The 17,138-nt window shown below is 41.2% G+C and overlaps 1 protein-coding gene across 1 annotated transcript in view; it reads left to right on the top strand.

Annotated features, from left to right (window-relative positions):
* Zip99C (Zinc transporter Zip99C) overlaps positions 1–17,138 on the top strand; it is an 87,560-nt gene that overhangs the window by 64,843 nt on the left and 5,579 nt on the right. Inside the window, exons 2-4 of the mRNA XM_083126772.1 lie at positions 7,386–7,493; positions 9,818–10,122; positions 13,058–13,331. Coding sequence (XP_082982898.1) covers positions 7,386–7,493; positions 9,818–10,122; positions 13,058–13,331 — 687 coding nt within the window. The remainder of the gene's footprint in view (positions 1–7,385; positions 7,494–9,817; positions 10,123–13,057; positions 13,332–17,138) is intronic.

The raw sequence follows: 17,138 nt of genomic DNA, 5'->3' as shown, positions 1-17,138 counted from the left end.
AATGTAAACATGCGTCGTTAGTATCAACACCGTACAGTTAACGCCGAAGTCTCACTTATTCGCAAAGTTACTCAGGAAAAACCCAAACCTAATTTCCGCGTCTAAAAATTGTTTTGGTATTGTTGTAAAAAAGGGTTATTTCATGTTCTGATATTCTAATTTAATTGTCTGCATTAAGCGTTACAAGCTCCATTTCATTTCTTTAATGTTTAGTGTAAATTGTCAAAAGGTGTGCTCCATTTCTTGTGTAACCGACCGCCCCGTCGCGCCATTTAATTTGTCGATAGTTGACTGGTGAGTCCCTTTTAATTGTGGAAAGCGTAGTTGTTTTTATTGCAAGGTCGTGTGCGTGAAATAGTATTATTTGTTGCATAGTGGTTTTTAAGGTAATTTTTGCTCGCGCCGACGATTGATTAGTGTATTCCGGCAGCTGGAGCCAATTAAGTTTTTGCATCACTATGTAATTGAGTAGTTGTTCTCATGGGACGAGAGAGGCTTGTGTGTAATGCCCCCGTCCGGGAAACTTGTATAATGTCGAGCTGCGACTCGATGCATACGTTCATTCGAACGAAAGATTTAACCACGCCGACCCAATTGTCTTAGTTAACCGCTTTCCGAGGGCTGGCACTTAAGTTAAATTAAAAGAGCACAGGAGCTGGCAGACAAATGCCCTAAATTCACATAAAGGTTTAAAAATTAAAAGGAATGATATGTTAATGAGATCCATGATTTGTATCCATACTTCACATGTAAAAATACCTCATGTGTGTGAAAGAGAGATAGCGTGAATGTTGTGAGAGTGAGGAGGTTTTGTAAACAGTTGTTGATTGCAATATTTTATTTGTTGTTACAATATATATTCACTTTTTTACCGTTCGTCAGTGTTGTTATTTGACGTTTTTCAGGTACCGGATATTATGCTATTAGTGTTTTATGATTGTTCGAATCTACATCTCAAAGGTAAACCAAACAGTGTAACATTTCAAGGTATTAATCTCCGCCTCGCAATAGTATGACAATAAACGACCGTCTCAGTACCGAACTTGATAACTGGACCGTGAGTCACGACCGGTTTCCCGTACACATAACGACGTTTGGCCCCGTGCCGGGGTATGATTGACACGTCATTTCGGGGATCGTGAGTGCACTCGTTACATTTGGCGCCGCGAACATGGGACGGCAACTTTTGTCATGTCTTTCCAGGAAAACCAGGTTGCGAGAGCGGTAGAAATTTCATTGTTGTATACGTCACGCATAAAATTCTTGTGTTAGGTTCCTGGTTATTGGTGTGTTTTTCGTTTTGTATTTCGAGGGTTATTTTGATGTATTTGTCGTTGGTTCACGTGTAAGGACACGTTTTTGGGCGTAATTGGTAACAATAGGGCAGATATTTTTTTTCGGCGAAAGCAGCAAGGGCAGCTGCATAGGGCATTTTTATGTACTTTTTGTGTACTTTTTTTTGGTTGGCATAATTTATGGCATCAGGCTGAGTTGCGGGATAAGGGATTCCCGACGGACCTCCTTTTTCTTTTTATGTATCGATTTGTAATTCACATTTTGTGTGAGCTCGCGTAAGTTTGCGTAACTGTTCCAAAGTGCGACAGAAGATTGAGCAGATAATTAACGAAAGGCCTTCATGAGATTAAGAAATCGTCGTATAGACTGTTTGAACAAGAGTGACGTCATGATGGTTTGCGAGGCTTGTGGAAAGGAATTTGCTGATTTCGAAATCGACAGCGAGGGGGCCAGACCAGTTTGTCTTCAGTGCAAAGGCACGTTGGAAATGGAAAGGGAGATACCAAGTGCCCAAGGGGGTACATCGTCACGTGCGGACAGCGACCACAGCAAGGAACAAGTAGATGATGTAGGAAGTGGCAGTGTTGCCGACCAATTCCAGCTGGTCCTCCAAATGCTCCAGGGTATGCAGACCGAGATGCGGACCAACATCCAGGGATTGGAAACCAGAGTCCAAACCAACATCCAGGGATTGCAGGCTGAAATGCAAGGGGTCCAGACCAACATCCAGGGATTGGAAACCAGAGTCCAAACCAACATCCAGGGATTGCAGGCTGAGGTGCAAGGGATGCAGACCGAGGTACGAGGGATGGAAGAACGCCTCCAAGGGACGGTTCGCGCCTCCGGAGAAGAAATAAAGCAACAACTCCTTCAGACGATCCAAGAATCCGAGGTTCGAATCGAATCCAGGATCGCCAGGACCGACGCTCGCGTCAATGAACAGGAAGCCAAGGTGGCAACACTGGCGCAGAGCGTGCGTGAACAGGAAGGAGCCTTGCAACACATCGGCCAGCAGTGTGCACAGCTGGAGACGGCCTGCAATCGGAGCAACGATGCCCTCGAGCGACAAGTGCGGCGAGCAGCGAGCATAGCAGAAGGGAATTCCGACAAGATAAAGGAAATCGAGGATAAACTGCAACAATTGAACGTAGCTGACGTCCCGGGATCATCGCGAGAGCCGGCAGCTATGACGTCACCACAGCCAGCTGCGGTCCCCTTGTCTTCAAGGCGCGCGAGTGACGCAAGACCGACTACGCTTGTCAACGGAGGAAGCGAAGTGGAACCTGGAATACATCTTCCATCGCCGCGACCGTTCGAAGCCCCAACTTCAACCCGGGAAGATATACGATCTGAACCAGCACCAACGAGAAGAGCTCTGTTCCCGCCGGAATATAAGAAACATTTCAAGAAGTTCTCCGGGGCCGACAGGATTTTGCCGTCTGCCTTCATCGAGGAATTCGAAGCAACAGCGCGGGAGTTAGGACTTGCGGATGGGGAGCGATTACTCGTGCTGAAAGGCCTAATGCAAGATCGGGCAAAGAACTGGCTGGATCGGAATGAAAGACACTTTCATTCATACTCGGCGTTTAGGGAAGCGTTCCTGACACAATTTCAGCGCCCTATGCAAGTGGAAAGGATGCTCATCCAGCTGAGGAACGAGAGGTACGACAGGAACGGGGGGCTTACTTTTTCGCAATATTTCTGGCGTAAGTTCAATGAGTTCCAAGCTCTCCAGCCACAGATGACCACGTCGGAGATAATTGCGGCCCTAATTTATCATTACCCGCAAGAGATAAGACGGCATCTCAACGGGGCGTGCGTTTACGATGCAGAAGCCATGTCGCTCACTCTAGAGAACCTAAACCAGTGCGAAGAGGAACGCGAGAGGACGCGAAACGAAAGATGGAACAAAAGAAGGCGACCGGAGGATGAAGGAAACCGGGGAAACAAGCACCCACGCGTCCATTTCGTCCAGAGGAGGTACGATGGGCAGCAACACTCTCCAGGAGCCGAAGTTCGCCAGTTTCAAGACAATCCGCCTTCACCGCGACGCAGACGCCAGTGCCGAGGAAGGAGACGTCGAGGTGGACCGAGCCGTAGGTCGCCGGGTCACCATGGCAACAGCGCCGACAGCAACTTTTACAACGGGCGAGTGAACAATGGATATTATCAACGTCACCCCGACAGTAGACCGGAGAGCCCGCGTTCTGACAGCGGGCACACAAGGCGCAGCCCGCCGAGGGTTCAAAGGAGCCCGACGCGAAACGCGAACGGGCTGAATCCCAGCAACACGTCTCCACAGCCGGGGTCGTCAGGTTATCAGCGCCGAAGGGAGGAATGGGATGGCGAAACATGGTTAAGCGACATCGCGCCATTTTAGTAAGATAACATTGCGCCATACCCAGAGTGTATAAAATGTATATTTATTATGTAAATTGGAGGTATCATTTATATCATGTGTTTTGTGTTATCGAACTGGTTGACTTTTCTTGTACAGGGTGTTAAAAAATTTGTAGTCAAAATTTCATGCCCCTGAGTAGTAAAAAAATTTTATTCGCCTACAGAATTTTTTGGATCGGAAGGAGGGCGAGAATGTCACGGTATCTAGTGACATGTAAAACGCAGTTCGATAAAAATTATTTTTGTTTATTGATTCATTTTATGCACAAACATGAAAGTGTGAGGTTTGATCTTATTTTGTGGATAAACTTGTATCCGAGCCACACGTCGGGAGTTGGGAGAAGGGTTTTTCTTGAGTGACAGCGGAACTGTCTTTTCGGCTTAGGACATGACATATTTGCACCGACACGGAGATACGAAAGGAATATTTTCGTCGAGACCAGGCTTGAGTCGCAGCGGGCGGGCTAACCCATGTTCACGGATGACCAGAGATCCCAGCTGGAGCCCAAGCTTGCAAGGATCGACGACGCGCACTTGACCGCGTTTCAAGACAATGGAGAGAGGTCATTTCCATCCCTCTGAAACAGAAGCCAAGCGACTTGGGCGTCCTTCCCAACGGACAAATTCGAAAGGGACATATAAACAAGAGTACCACGATCCCGAAGACAGTTTTTACCCGGATTTCATAGAGAGAGCATCTCCGCGCTACACTCTCGCGTGATTATTGTTTTGTGTCCGTGGACTTTGTTTCCTTACGTACCGTGAGTGAATCGCAGATAGAGCGTTACCAGTGTGCGCCTTATTTTGGTGAAGATTACGCGGTGATTTGTTTTTGCCAAGCGTGGACTACATAATGATGGAGGGCTAGAGAAGATAGAGAAGGGAGCCGTCGCTCCCCCTGACGCCTGCAACGACGCCGAAGCCAGTCAGCCAACGCCAAAGACGACACCAGAACCAAACACTGCCCAAAGCCCGAAGGACGCTTTCAGATCGACGTCCCAACCAAAGCCCGAAGGACGTTTCCAGATCGACGTTCCAACCGAAGCTCGTTACCAGAGAGAGAGAGGGAAGGACGATTCGAGAACGACGCCCAAACGAAGCCCGGTACCAGAGAGAGATGATTGCAGGTCGACGTCCAATTGATGCCCGACACTGGAGAGATTCCTGACCGGCGCGTGAACACGTACATCCGACGCTAGTGACAAGAGGAAAGCCCGAAGTACTAAGGAGGTGCAAGTACACCAGATCGTCGCAATTATTCTTCGTCGCGATCGACCTCGGAGGACAATTTCGCCACAAAGGAACCGTGTGCAAGTCCCGCGTCCAGGAGAGATGAATGACCACGCCATGTAGCAGAGTCTGGTACAGTATACTTCAGAGGGTCTCATGTCAATGTAAACATGCGTCGTTAGTATCAACACCGTACAGTTAACGCCGAAGTCTCACTTATTCGCAAAGTTACTCAGGAAAAACCCAAACCTAATTTCCGCGTCTAAAAATTGTTTTGGTATTGTTGTAAAAAAGGGTTATTTCATGTTCTGATATTCTAATTTAATTGTCTGCATTAAGCGTTACAAGCTCCATTTCATTTCTTTAATGTTTAGTGTAAATTGTCAAAAGGTGTGCTCCATTTCTTGTGTAACCGACCGCCCCGTCGCGCCATTTAATTTGTCGATAGTTGACTGGTGAGTCCCTTTTAATTGTGGAAAGCGTAGTTGTTTTTATTGCAAGGTCGTGTGCGTGAAATAGTATTATTTGTTGCATAGTGGTTTTTAAGGTAATTTTTGCTCGCGCCGACGATTGATTAGTGTATTCCGGCAGCTGGAGCCAATTAAGTTTTTGCATCACTATGTAATTGAGTAGTTGTTCTCATGGGACGAGAGAGGCTTGTGTGTAATGCCCCCGTCCGGGAAACTTGTATAATGTCGAGCTGCGACTCGATGCATACGTTCATTCGAACGAAAGATTTAACCACGCCGACCCAATTGTCTTAGTTAACCGCTTTCCGAGGGCTGGCACTTAAGTTAAATTAAAAGAGCACAGGAGCTGGCAGACAAATGCCCTAAATTCACATAAAGGTTTAAAAATTAAAAGGAATGATATGTTAATGAGATCCATGATTTGTATCCATACTTCACATGTAAAAATACCTCATGTGTGTGAAAGAGAGATAGCGTGAATGTTGTGAGAGTGAGGAGGTTTTGTAAACAGTTGTTGATTGCAATATTTTATTTGTTGTTACAATATATATTCACTTTTTTACCGTTCGTCAGTGTTGTTATTTGACGTTTTTCAGGTACCGGATATTATGCTATTAGTGTTTTATGATTGTTCGAATCTACATCTCAAAGGTAAACCAAACAGTGTAACATTTCAAGGTATTAATCTCCGCCTCGCAATAGTATGACAATAAACGACCGTCTCAGTACCGAACTTGATAACTGGACCGTGAGTCACGACCGGTTTCCCGTACACATAACGACGTTTGGCCCCGTGCCGGGGTATGATTGACACGTCATTTCGGGGATCGTGAGTGCACTCGTTACACTGGTTTCACCAGTTTTACGAGCCCAGTTATCTTCGTCGAATTCGTTCCTTTCGTTAAAACTTAAGAAATGCACTGTTTGCAAAGTAACTAAAAAATTATATAACTAACTCACTCTCTGGCCTTCTTAAACCCGAAGGTTCATGACTGCAGCAAACAGGCCTTCCATCTGTCCCTATCCTGAGCACTCTTTTCCATCCCTACCAATTTCCTTTAGGTCCATCTCAACATTATCCCTCCATCTTTGTCTTGGTTTTCCTACAGGTCTCATACCATCAGGTTTCCCAACAAGAATCCTGTAAACTCTTCCTTCCTCTCCCATTCGTGCCTGCCGACCTAAATCTTCTTGATTTAATCATTCTAATAATATCTGGACATGAATACAAAAAAAGCACTCCTAAATTATATACCTAGGTAACCTTCTCCACTCACCTGTCTCTTCATCCCTTTTAGGCCCAAATATTTTCCTAAGAATCTTATTTTCCAATACTCTCAATTTATGTTCCTCTTTCAATGTAAGGGACCAAGTTTCGCATCCATATAATATTAGAGGCAAAATTACTGTTTTGTATATTTTAACCTTTAGTTTCTTAGACGACAAAAGTTTATGAAGAGAAAAGTAACATGCATTTCCTGAATTAAGTCTGCTTTTTATTTCCTCTTTAATATCATTTTCATTTGTTAGTATTACTCCTAAGTACTTGAATTTGGAAACTGGTTGAAACGAGTTTTTATCAATAATTAGATTTGTATTATTACCTAACACTTTGTTTCGGCCTGTAAGCATATATTTAGTTTTCTCTTTGCTAACTTCGAAACCTATCTCTTTAGCTGCTTTGAAAAATATTTTAGCATTATTCTTAATTGTATTTACATCATCCCCAAGTAGGGCCTCTCCCATGACGCAGAGGTAGCGTCGTCGCCTTGTAATCAAGAGGTCCCGGGTTCGATACCCGGTGGAGGCACAAGTGGTTCGGATCCCACTTTAAACTGTAGGTCCAGTCCCGATTAGCCTTACTGTGCAGAAAGTGGACTTAAAACACCAACTCAAACCAAACCAAATCATCCCCAAGTAAGTATGTTTGTTCATTGATGTTGCACTTGGTAAGCATTGATCTGAAATTTTTTCTCCTTTTCTTTCCAGCCGGAGCCCGTACTCTGAGTAGACTTCTAAGCTTTGCCGTCGGTGGTTTGCTGGGAGATGTGTTTCTCCATCTTCTTCCAGAAGCCTGGAACATGCAGGAAAGAAGTGGTAAGTATGGCTTGAAGAGTGTAGTGGTTGCATTTCAGCAAAGGAAAAAGCAGAACTGCAAATCCTATCTATACAGGTAGGCAACCCAACATGCAATACATATAGAACAGATTGATTACCCTGCCTTCCAAAAGAGAAAGAGAAATAAATTTGAGATAAACATTTAGGGAATAGTATATTCTAAGGCTGAGCCGATACCGATGTATCGGTATCGGAATCTGAAAGAATCGGTTGGAATTCATCTACCGATACCAGTTGATACTTTTCCGACATATTGTTCTATCATGGGGTCCGCAAAAATCCGCACGACACGTTAGAGGTTTTAATTATCCTGGAAATTATGCAAAATTCAAATTTTCTTTTCATTGTGCACCTATTTTGCACAAAAAGCTGTATTTTTCCGATTAAATTACATCTATTTTCATATCCTGATGAAGTTCTTGAATATTCTAAAGCAAATTCCTTGGTAAATAGATGCATAAAATTGGAGAAGAATATTTACACACCATTATTGATCAATATTTTGAACAAATTTTAATTATTGTAATTTTCAAGCAACGGTATAGGTGGGAATTGGTAAGAGTATCGGCATCGGTATCGGTTCAAAGTGGTATCAGCTCAGCCCTAATATGCTCATGTTCATATTTCAGAACCGCCTCTCCATTTGAATTTCATTTAGCAAATAGAGCACTATAATTAATTCACACCATTTTTATTTTTATGGCTACATTTAAAACGTTTTCAGTAGTTGAGCACCCCCTCTCCCGTGTGTTTTTAAAGAAAATTCCTGATATAAGATCTTTTATTTGCAGCTAACTTTTGTACATAAATAGGATTGAATGTGAAACTATTGCAATTTTTTCTGTAGAATTCATAATTTCATTGCAAATGGTTAAGGTAAGTACTAGGAATGGGCATTCAAATCCGAATCCAAAATTACCCAAATCCTATTTGATTCGAATTCGGTATTGAAATCTTCAAGCGAAACCTCCCATCCCTAGTAAGTACCCACCTACGCTGCCCCAGAGGAGCGTTTCATGGAAATGGATGTGGATTTTTATCCCATCTGCATTCAACAGACTCGGTTCATTGGTTTAATGAACCTTGTAATGGAAATCCGCCTGCTGCCACCTGCTACCTCAATTAGATTAAAGGGTTGGGTTAGTTGCCTTGGCCTTCACAGCTTTGCCATGGCCCTAACCTGTGTTCTGAATTCATTCTTAGTGTTCTCGTAATGGGTTTTGGAGAAACTTTTTGTGTAGAGGTGTGTCGGAGACTTTGTGAGAGTGAGTTAAAGTTAACCCTATAGATATATGGATGCCCAATTCAAGGTTGTGTATTTCAATTCAATTAAAATTCGAATTTAAATTTAATGCTAACACTCTTATGTAGATTTTTTATGTAGTGTTTTATAAGGTAGGTTCATCCCACAAAGTTGAAATGATACCATTAAAAACATCTGGTTATACAACTTTAAGAAACCGTATTGTATGTTACTTTTCAGTGGTGATCGAAATAGAAATTCCTATTGGGGGAAAGGGTTCTTGGTGGAATTTTAGAGATCGTCAAACTTTGGAGATCGGTATGACAATGCTTGGTTGAGCCTTGGATATAGGTGGGGGATGCTTGGTCGAGCATTGGGAATAGGTCGTGGATGCTTAGTAGAGCTTTGAAAATAGTTTGTGGATGCTTAGTAGAGCTTTGGGGGTAGGTGGAGAATGCTTGGTTGAGGCTTGTAGACAGATGTGAGATCCTTAGACAAGCCTTGAAGTTAGGTGGTGGGATTCTTGGACAAACCTCGGGTGTAAGTGATGGGATGAGATGCTTGGGGTGTAGTTGCATGTCCAACGTGATGACATTGAAGTACAAATTACCCTGCCTTGAATGATGACATATTCTGCACCTCCCCTCCCACACTCAACATCAAAATACATTGAAATAAATAATGTAATATATCTTAATAGCATATAATCTTAAGTGAAAACTTTCCATTGTTGTATCTTTTGACCTACTATATTTTCTATTACATTTTGAAAGAGCATTTCTTCTGTTCTTTTCATGTTTTTCAAAACGTGGTGATAGAATATTTATAACAGGTAAAAGAACAAACAGTAGATAATGTTCAGTGTCACTAACATTCACACAAAAAACAACTATCTTATGTATAAAATGCCCTTTTTGTTCTCGTTTACTTTTTTAGTGTACTTTACCATTTTGTCCGTTGATGACAATTCAATATTGGTCAGTAAGCAAATGGATAGCGAAATACTGGAAGTAAGTCACACCTTTACAGTACTGTAATTTTAATCACCCCTTTTTTGCAGGTGAAAGTGGAAGCCACTTATCAACTGGATTGTGGGTCTTGGCAGGAATCTTGGTGTTTATTGTTGTTGAAATGATGTTCCCAAAATCAGAGGAAGAAGAAATTAAGTTAAAAGTGGAATCAAAGTTTTCCTGTGCCACAGTACAGAACAACAATGTGAAAATGAATGGCATCAGTAGTACGTGTCAGATGAACAATGGCCTCTGCCCAACCGACATTGAAGGGCTCTCATTGTGCAGCGGGAGGCGGTCCTGCATTAAAATAGAGAAGAAGGAGTCTTCCCAGAGTTCATATTCTGGAAAACAGGTGAGCGTTTGGTTCTTGATCTTTCGATTTGGTGTAAAACCTTTTCTTGTGTCCAAGAAGTTGTGTTAGGTAAAATATTGTTTCAGGTCCATTTTGTACTTGGACATGCTAATCTAAACATTATCTTAAAGTGAAATCCGAAACTCTGTGAAATGTAACTCCACCAGGAATCAAACACAGGGCCTTCCAATTATAAATATGAGACAGCATTAGCAGATTTTTGTGAAGCAGAGGCAGTTCTACAATACTTGTATTATAACACCATTAAGCCTTGTTTCCATTATTATAAAAAAATATAAATATGCTGACCAAGGCAGTAATTTATTTTATTAAAAACATAAACTAAACGTAACGTTTCAACCTTCTAGCAAGGTCTTCATCAGACTCTGTATCAAGTACAAAAGTAACAAGATACCAAAAACAGGGCATTATATACACAAAACATTACTCCCTCCAGACTAATAGAAAGTTGTGTTGGAACTTTCTCGCAGGTGGCTTTCACTATACTTTCACCTAAAAGGCGAAAAATATATACTTTCATATAGAATGTGGATTGGGCTTTATATATCATGCTCTTTTTCCTTCATTTTCTTCCTTCTCCTCTCCTCTTTCTCTCTTGTCCTTTCCACTCTTTCTAACACTTTCTTCCATTCTTTGTTTAACTTCAGTCCCCCATTCCAGTTCATTGTGTCTTCTTCACCTTGCTTCTCTATTTCCTTGGCTTCCTTCCATTTTCTCACTAGCATTCTCTTCTCCCTTCCTATCTGCTTAGCCTCATCCCACTCTATGTCATGTCCTGTTTCTCTCGTGTGTTTAAATATCGCATTTCTCTCTCTCTTAAGTCGTACATCATCCCTATGTTGTTTCAACCTATCTTTCAGTCTCTTTTTCGTTTCTCCTATGTACACACTCTGACATTCTTTACATTTTACTTCGTAGATAATCCCTTCCTCTTCCTCTTCTCTGTTTTCCTTTTTCTTGTTTGCATTCTTTGCTATTCCTAAGATGCTTCTCCCTCCCTTCCTGTAAGTTTTAATGCCCGCTTTCCTAAGCACTTTGCATATCTTTTCTGCATATCTCAATTTCTTCTCCTCTCTTCCTTTTCATGAAGAGACTGCTTGGCATCAGAAGAAGTGTGCAGCAGGGGTATTCTGCCACAAAAGAAGTGATGTAAGTGAGGTGACAAAAAGAAATTTCATAAAGAATATGGAGGACAGAATAACGAAAATATGCACGAAGGAATGTGAAAAAGAAGGCAAAATAAATAGCCTATGGAAACAGCTGGAAAAGAATGGCTATGAGAAGCAGGATAGACTGGACATAAACAGAAGAAGGAAGAAAAGAGGAAGGGGAGAATTGGAAGAGAAAGAAAAAGATGAAGAGAAAGAAAAAGAGAGGTGGTTTGGAATAAGGAGTATGGGGGAGACCACAGAAAAGATATGCAAAGTGCTTAGGAAAGCGGGCATTAAAACTTACAGGAAGGGAGGGAGAAGCATCTTAGGAATAGCAAAGAATGCAAACAAGAAAAAGGAAAACAGAGAAGAGGAAGAGGAAGGGATTATCTACGAAGTAAAATGTAAAGAATGTCAGAGTGTGTACATAGGAGAAACGAAAAAGAGACTGAAAGATAGGTTGAAACAACATAGGGATGATGTACGACTTAAGAGAGAGAGAAATGCGATATTTAAACACACGAGAGAAACAGGACATGACATAGAGTGGGATGAGGCTAAGCAGATAGGAAGGGAGAAGAGAATGCTAGTGAGAAAATGGAAGGAAGCCAAGGAAATAGAGAAGCAAGGTGAAGAAGACACAATGAACTGGAATGGGGGACTGAAGTTAAACAAAGAATGGAAGAAAGTGTTAGAAAGAGTGGAAAGGACAAGAGAGAAAGAGGAGAGGAGAAGGAAGAAAATGAAGGAAAAAGAGCGTGATATATAAAGCCCAATCCACATTCTATATGAAAGTATATATTTTTCGCCTTTTAGGTGAAAGTATAGTGAAAGCCACCTGCGAGAAAGTTCCAACACAACTTTCTATTAGTCTGGAGGGAGTAATGTTTTGTGTATATAATGCCCTGTTTTTGGTATCTTGTTACTTTTGTACTTGATACAGAGTCTGATGAAGACCTTGCTAGAAGGTTGAAACGTTACGTTTAGTTTATGTTTTTAATAAAATAAATTACTGCCTTGGTCAGCATATTTATATTTTTTCATAATACTTGTATTTATGAAGCGATGAAATAAATTGTTAAATATTTAAGTGTGTCATCCTCTGTGGTGAGTGTGTTGTGTTGCACCTAATATATTGGCATCAGAACCAGTACTTTTTATTTAAACCCCCAAAGCACTGACAAAACCAAGATAATATGTCAAAACAATATGTTTTGATGCTTTGGATATGTAGCTAACTGTTGCATTGTGGATTCGAACAGCCATGATTGAGGCCAGTTCTTCGGAATTCAAGCGGGCAGGCAGAAGATACTAACACAGACATTCGTGATTTACATTTAGTGCTGATGTAATGAACGTTAGGTAGTGGAAATTTCCTTTGCAAAGAACAAATACAATTGGCCTCAAACATGGGGATGTGTGCATCCTGATGTCACATGAAACACACCTATAGGTGGCTTACCCAGAATGTCAGTTTAATGAAACTATTATTGATTGTTAACAAAAAGTGTTACCAATATTATTGAAAATAGCACAGGTCTTTACGAATTGCATGTATATGTTGTAACAGCTTTAAACATGTCCTATATTGATGTAATACTTCAATTTTTTTTACAGAAAAAATGCACCTTATAATTATATGTTCCAATTTTTTTTTTTCTTGAAATTGGATACACATTTGGTTATAATTTGTGTTCACCGAAGTAATCTCAAAGATAGAGCAACATGTTAACAGTGCTTGTTTCCTTTGTTCTTGCCAACAGGTCACAGGATATTTGAACTTGCTAGCCAACAGTATTGATAATTTCACGCATGGTCTTGCTGTTGGGGGAAGCTTCCTTCTGTCCTTCAAGATTGGCCTTCTCACAACGATAGCTATCCTCCTGCACGAAATACCCCATGAGGTTGGAGACTTTGCAATACTGCTCAGGTCTGGCTTCTCGAGGTGGGATGCAGCCAGAGCTCAAGTATTCACAGCAGGAGCTGGTGTTATAGGAGCTTTGGTTGCTCTGGCAGCCAGCAATGCAGATGCAGTTGGTGAGTTTGTATTTCTACATTCAACTATTTTTCTTTTTTCTTCTTTCTTTTTTTAAGGAATTGCATTATGGAATATCTTGCACATTGTCTCTACATATTTTTCATTTTGCATCTGTTGGTTGTGCTACACTGGTTTCCACCCAAGGTATGCAGTATAGGCTGTGCCACGATCTAGAATCTAGTGCATACTTTGATGGGTGTAATTTGTATAACAGGAAAAAACATGGTATATACCAGGTGGTTATAATTAAAGTGACGGTGTTCAGAGTGGTACAGCACGGGCTGTAATGAGAGTAGCAGTCTTAAACTTCGTTGATATGCTAATGAAGCAATGCGCTCGCGAATTATGCAAAAAAAAAAAAAGTTCCAATTCTCGCCACCAGGGTAAAAAATGGCGTTGTAAGCAGTCAAAACGTGGTATAGTTACAGGAAAAACTATAAATCGCAGAAAACAATACTCTTTGTAATAAAATATCGCTACAATTTCACTATTCGAATTACATGAACATTACTAAAGGAAAAAGCAACAAGCGTCACCAACGACAACCAGGGAGCTCACACAATGGTTAGGCAATGTCACCGACTTTGACGTCAGAGTTACGGAAAATTCCACGTTTAGACTGTTTACAGCGCCATTTTTTACCCTGGTGGCGAGAATTGGATTTTTTTTTTTTTTTTTTTTCCGCGAGCACATTGCTTCATTAGCATATCTACGAAGTTTCAGACTGCTACTCTCATTACAGCCCGTGCTGTACCACTCTGAACACCGTCACTTTAATTATAACCACCTGGTATTTAGCCCTATACAGATTTTCTCACAGACCTCTTAAATGTAGTAGTGGTAATGCTGTTGCACTGTAACCAAGGATTCCCAGATGTGATCTGCTGGCGAGCACATTGTATTTTGAGAGAGAGAGCTCTCTCTCCCTATATATGCATAAAAGCAAGGAGGGCCAAAAGGGCTAGATAAAAATGAAAGAAGGAGAAAGGAAACACTCACCGGACAGTGGAAAAAATCAAAATTTTTGCTAACTTCGTAGCATCATCAGTGTGAGACGAAAGTTTTCCACTGTCCAGTGAGTGTTTCCTTTCTCCTTCTTTCATTTATATATATATATATATATATATATATAAATGAATACAGGGTGTCGCAAAACTCTTTCAACAACGCTTGGGTGCTGGTAGATATCATAAAAACAAGTAACTTTTCCCTATAAAGTTTACCTCGAAAGCGCTTTGTTTCTGCTCTATAAGCGCTTAAAATCTATCCTGTATGTATGCAACCCAACACAGCAAACGCCTGCTCTGGCATAATAACTACCTGGGGTGCATGTCAGGGTTGCCACTAGCGTTCCTCGTTAAGAGAGACGACTTGAAAACAACAACTTGGGAGTCTTGCCTGAGCAAAATCCAAAACATTAATGATACTCTCGATGTTGTGAGAAGCATTGACAGCATTTATAAACTGACCAAGACAAATAATGGGTAGACTGAAATTCAAGATTACTCATTCTAAAATATCTCCATTGATTTGGTTTATTTTAATTCGCTTTTCTGCCACCTTTGGGTAATCGCGAAGATGAGGATGATATGATGAAATAACAAATGACACCAATGTCTAGGCCAGGATTTAAATCCGAGACACCTGGCACAGTAGCGAGCTGTGCGAACCACATCACCACGGAGTGTTTCGTGTATCATGCAATATTAACAATTGCAAGGGACACGTGAGATAGGACGTGAAAATAACGTACAATGAGAAGAATAGAAATTCATAAAAATTATCCCAGAAATTCATCTAGATGTTGACATTTTGGTGCCTTACGAAAATGTTACTCTTCCATTTCAATGTTGATATCAAGTTGCTACAATGAATGATAAATATGTACAATTTATGTCGTTAGCACAGCTCGCTACGGCGCCAGGTGTCTCGGAATTAAATCCTGGCCTAGACATTGGTGTCATTTGTTATTTCATCATATCATCCTCATCTTCGCGATTACCCAAAGGTGACAGAAAAGCGAATTAAAATAAACCAAATCAATGGAGATATTTTAGAATGAGTAATCTTGAATTTCAGTCTGCCCATTATTTGTCTTGGTCAGTTTATAAATGTTGTCAATGCTTCTTACAACATCGAGAGTATCATTAATGTTTTGGATTTTGCTCAGGCAAGACTCCCAAGTTGTTGTTTTCAAGTCGTCTCTCTTAACGAGGAACGCTAGTGGCAATCCTGACACGCGCCCCTGGTAGTTATGCCAGAGCAGGCGTTTGCTGTGTTGGGTTGCATATGTACAGGATAGATTTTAAGCTCTTATAGAGCAGAAACTAAGCGCTTTCGAGGTAAACTTTATAGGGAAAAGTTACTTGTTTTTATGATATCTACCAGCTCCCAAGCGTTGTTGAAAGAGTTTTGCGACACCCTGTATATATATATATATATAATGGAAAAGAGCTGGTAAATAATACCTCTTTAAGTCTAAATATTCCAGCTACATTTAGACAGGGGGTGCATTGTAGGCATTGGCATGATCCTTGCATGCGGCATCCTGCAGATTCACACCCTTGTCTCCTCTCTCCACTCGCTGTTCGAGTTTGGTACAGTCACGGACACTGACGGCTTGTAATGACTACATTGACATTCAATGTATTCATTACAAGCCGGCAGTGTCTGTGACTGTACATATGTCATGGCTACCACTAATGGGGAGGGGTGAGTGTAATGTGCTACAAAGCCAGAGTTCCCAGGTTTGATCTCTTGTCAAGGGAGAATAAACCTTATCCAATATTCAACAACATAAGGAATTAAGGTCAGAAAGGGAATTTTCACACTGAACCAGGAATAAAACTATAAAGAGAATAGCCAGAAGTGAAAGTGGAGGGGTCACAGGTGGGATGATGATTCCAATAATAAAATCTGCTTGGCACAAGTTTCAGGAATTTCAAGCGTTTCAAAATTCTACCTTAATTGTCCGGAAAGAGTTCTCAAAGCATTGTCTCTTTGTTTGCATTTTTTAAAGCTTAAATAAGTGCCAATTTTGGTTTCTGAACTTACATTAATCGTGACTGCTTAAAAATTGTTTTTGGGAAATTGTTCAACAAGTGTAGCATCAGCAGTGAACATATAATTTGGATAATATCTTATGTCTCCACTAAAAAAACGAAGTGCAAATCACTTGCTTTCAATTTTTATATTGTACTACTGTTTAACCCCTTTGTTGAACAAGTTGCTACTGGAAAATGTAGGTTCTTTCGTCAAATTCAGTATACGCCCTCCGCATTGTGCTGCTGTATAGTGGAACCACAAGCAAACAACCTGCACAGATACGCGACTCCTGTGCACCATATTCCCATGACGAAGGGAGGGGGAGAGTGGACCATGCTTCCTTATGGCCCGAGCTGAGCGTATATATATGCCTTCCGCACTACAGCAGCACAATGCGGGGTTAAATATAGACTTGTGGTGCAGGATGTATAAAAGCACACTTGACTCGCACTGGCTTGTGCAAAAGGTACATCACAATCCTCATATATATGAGAATCCACACACATGGCACCGTGAGTGGGTCTTCAGTTAGCAAACCATGGCCATGTCCACGAACTAACACATGGCATGTGATTCCATTTAGACATTGTATTGCAAATACATATCTGCAAATACAGATCCATATTTGGGCTGACCATTTATTTATTTATCTCTACACGGAAGTACCAAAACTTATTCAAAGATATGGTTGAATGAGTGGCAGCTGTAATAATAATAATAATAGGAAGCCTGTAATACACTAGAATGTTCTGAGGAGTATC

This window comes from Lepisma saccharinum, chromosome 8 (assembly GCF_977018435.1).
Source record: "Lepisma saccharinum chromosome 8, izLepSacc3.1, whole genome shotgun sequence".
In the NCBI taxonomy this organism is placed as follows: domain Eukaryota; kingdom Metazoa; phylum Arthropoda; class Insecta; order Zygentoma; family Lepismatidae; genus Lepisma; species Lepisma saccharinum.
This window is presented reverse-complemented; position numbering and strand designations above follow the sequence as displayed.